Source organism: Sinocyclocheilus anshuiensis, unplaced genomic scaffold (genome assembly GCF_001515605.1).
Source record: "Sinocyclocheilus anshuiensis isolate Anshui unplaced genomic scaffold, SAMN03320099.WGS_v1.1 scaffold156, whole genome shotgun sequence".
Classification (NCBI taxonomy): Eukaryota; Metazoa; Chordata; class Actinopteri; order Cypriniformes; family Cyprinidae; genus Sinocyclocheilus; species Sinocyclocheilus anshuiensis.
In genome coordinates, this window is record NW_015554069.1 from 336,620 (window position 1) to 339,739 (window position 3,120).

General features: G+C 36.2%; 1 protein-coding gene and 1 long non-coding RNA gene across 5 annotated transcripts in view; one reads left to right on the forward strand and one right to left on the reverse strand.

Annotated features, from left to right (window-relative positions):
- LOC107668679 (zinc finger protein 501-like) overlaps nt 1–3,120 on the reverse strand; it is a 15,857-nt gene that overhangs the window by 6,955 nt on the left and 5,782 nt on the right. Inside the window, exon 1 of one of the 4 annotated variants that reach the window (XM_016460643.1) lies at nt 2,048–2,157. The exons of 1 other annotated variant lie outside the window; for it this stretch is intronic. In XM_016460643.1, coding sequence (XP_016316129.1) covers nt 2,048–2,131 — 84 coding nt within the window. In that variant the 5' untranslated portion in view covers nt 2,132–2,157. 2 more of the 4 variants (XM_016460642.1, XM_016460644.1) reach the window with 2 other exon arrangements.
- On the forward strand, nt 2,613–3,106 carry LOC107668680 (uncharacterized). Its single transcript, XR_001631920.1, has 3 exons — nt 2,613–2,626; nt 2,774–2,838; nt 3,096–3,106. It is a non-coding gene; the product is annotated as an uncharacterized LOC107668680 (long non-coding RNA).

Here is a 3,120-nt window from a genome sequence, read left to right on the forward strand (position 1 = left end):
GAGAAGTGCTCACTAACACAGATTTAGACAGATTTGTGAACAATATTTGAGAGAAATAGGCCTTTTGTGTACATAGAAAAAGTCTCAGATCTTTGAGTTCAGCTCATGAAAAATGGGGGCAAAAACAAAAGTGTTGCGTTTATAATTTTGTTCAGTGTAGATACTCATAAGGTGTCATATGTATACTTTCAATAAATTCGTCTTTACTAGGGTTGCACGATTAATCGAATGTGATTGTTATGCGCATTTTGTTAGTAAAGCCGGTTCTGTAATCAGCAGTAAATCATCATCACGTGCTTTCAGATGGAGCAGCATTTACTACACATAGCCGTAGTTCACTGACAAGTTACGCAAAAAAATCGCAGACGATTTTATTGCGCGATTATGAAATCGAAGAAATCGTTCGCGATAATGACAGCTGTTTGCATAGCTTCTCAGTGAACTACGGCTCTGTGAAGTAAATGCTGCTCCGTCTGAAAGCATGTGAAAATACCACATTTAATAACATATTTTTACTCCAAACTCACTTCATAACGTCAGTCGAGTGTTTGAAATAAATCCTTCTGTGAGATGATGTGGCTTCTTACACAGAATAAGGCACGCAACATATTTCATAGTATTTAAGCAGTGATAAAGGCATTGCATTATAAATATACTTTATTTTAATGAAAATTATAATAAGAACTCAGATAATCCGTATATTGCCGTAGTCATGTGTTTATTAGTCACGTTGAATCAATGAAAGCAATTGAATCTTCTGTTTATTCAACTGCAGCGATAGGCATTTTCTGGGTTTCTTATGCGAGGCGTATTTGGAGTTTCAGCACGAGAGCGCCCTCTGGCCTTCGGATGGAGATTTACTGCTGATCACAGAACCGTGCTTCACTGAAAGATATGCATGACAATCTCTGCTTCTGTCGAATCGCCATCTCGATTTATCGTGCAGCCCTAGCTGACAGTGTTGTTGCCTTGTGTCGGCAGCGTTGGACCAAAAAGCTGTGCTTGAACACACCACACAGACTACAACCGAATGTGCCGATATACGACGCGTAAACAAAGCAGCGCTTGCTTACTATTTTAAATAGTTAAATATGTTATCATCATAAAATTTATACTGTATATTTAACTGCTGACCATGCATGTCAACAAACTTTCTTTATATTAATATAAACTGTGAAAGTTCATTGCCTTCATATGGCCAGTCAGTAATGTCACTGATTTTTGGTAAAATCATTATAGTTTTAGTTAGGCATAGGCTATATATTTACAATAGCCTTTTGTGGTTTCTGACAGAATGTCTGGGACAATGGTAATAAAGATAAACTCTAAACATAAAAAAAGTATTTGATAAAACGTTCCAACTACAGATTTAATGGAAACTTTAATGGTACTGCTTTGGGCTAACTGAGACTTGTTATAGCACTTGTATATCATTGCTCTTTTGTTGATTTTGATTGCTTCCATTGGCCTTATTTGTAAGTCGCTTTGGATAAAAGCATCTGCTAAATGACTAAATGTAAATATAAATGTAACCTTTACATAAAAATGCTTAAATCTATTAGTTTTACTAAGAAAAAATTCTTACCTAACGCTATTAGACAAAAAAGTGCCCAAGAAAACATCAAAATGTTATAAACGTGACTTATAACCCTTACGAAAATTAACCATGTTTTTTTTTTACTACAAATAAAACCAAAAAAAACATGGTTACTATTATAGTTAAAACATGGTAACCAAAAATTAACCACGGTTTTGCAACACTAACCATAGTTTAACCGTGGTATTTGTAGGAAAGTTGTGGTTATACAAATAATAAATACGCCAAAAAACAAGGTTACTACACTTTTACTACAATAAAACCATGGTTAAAAAAATATAAGTCACCTTTATTTAAAACACACGTTTAGCTGCTGGATTTGAGATATTAAAACATATTCTGCTCTCTTCTCTGAAAAACTTAAATCATTTAAACCGTCCAGTAGCGAGATCCGAGAAAGCATATCAGAAAGTCATAAAGCAGATTATGATGTAAATTCAGATAACCGACCTGAAACACGTTAATCACGCAGCGGTTTAAAGAAAACACTGCTCTACTTCCGTCGTGCGCTCTGCGCGGGTGACGCAGCAACATATGACGCACTTCCGCCCCCTGCTGGACTGGAGCGCCAACTTAGCTGGATATGACTTCAGTTTAATGATGAAAATGAGCGGCATTGACAGACAAGAGGATGATTGTAGGAAAATGGGTACTACAACAATCACAGACATTATTATTTTAGTCTGTTTTTCATTACATATGAAATACTTAAGTAGAATAGCCCGTATTGCTGACAGAACCCAGATAGCAAGAACGTTTGGGCCAAATGTGGCTGATAGCTGTCACATTTGGCCTAGGTATGGCATGGGTGGGCACATATGGGCCAAACTTTAACCGTATATGTTTTGCCATGGATTTAGAATTGGAGGGAATTTTCTTTTGGATGACAATTTATTTGAGGTATATGGTCCAGATGATAGCACACGACTGAGAGCCATATGTGGCTTGGCTATGGCACACCATGGAATATGTTAACTTATGGTTAACATTTGGCTTTTATTTGGAAAAACACATATAAACTGCTGGCAGGTTAGTGGCAGTCCACATCTCAGCCCATTCAACAATGCTATTGGTTGCTTTGTGTCTTCCCTTATTCCTATTGGTGGATTACTGAAACTTTGACAATATATCCGTTATTTCCCGCGCTGCTTCCTCTTTCAATCGCCGTTAATAAAGAAGAAGATTATGAAAAAGCTCCCTATTTACAACAACAGCCTTTGCCCAGACACATTCTTATGCAGGTAAGTGCAGTTTGGGTTTTTTAAATGTTTTCTAGGGGTGTAATGGTACACTTATTATTCGTACCGAACAAATACAGTGTCATTTTAACCACTGCACGTGCGGAACTTAATCCGTTTCAATTCATAGCCGTGAATAAATCTTCACTAGGCTATATACATTATTACTATACATTACATTCTGTAATCGTAAGGTTTGTGTTTTGTTCTTTTCGATAAGAAACAAAGTCTCATCTTTAAAATTATGTATATTTTATCAGGAAATTAAATCCATAAATGCCGTTT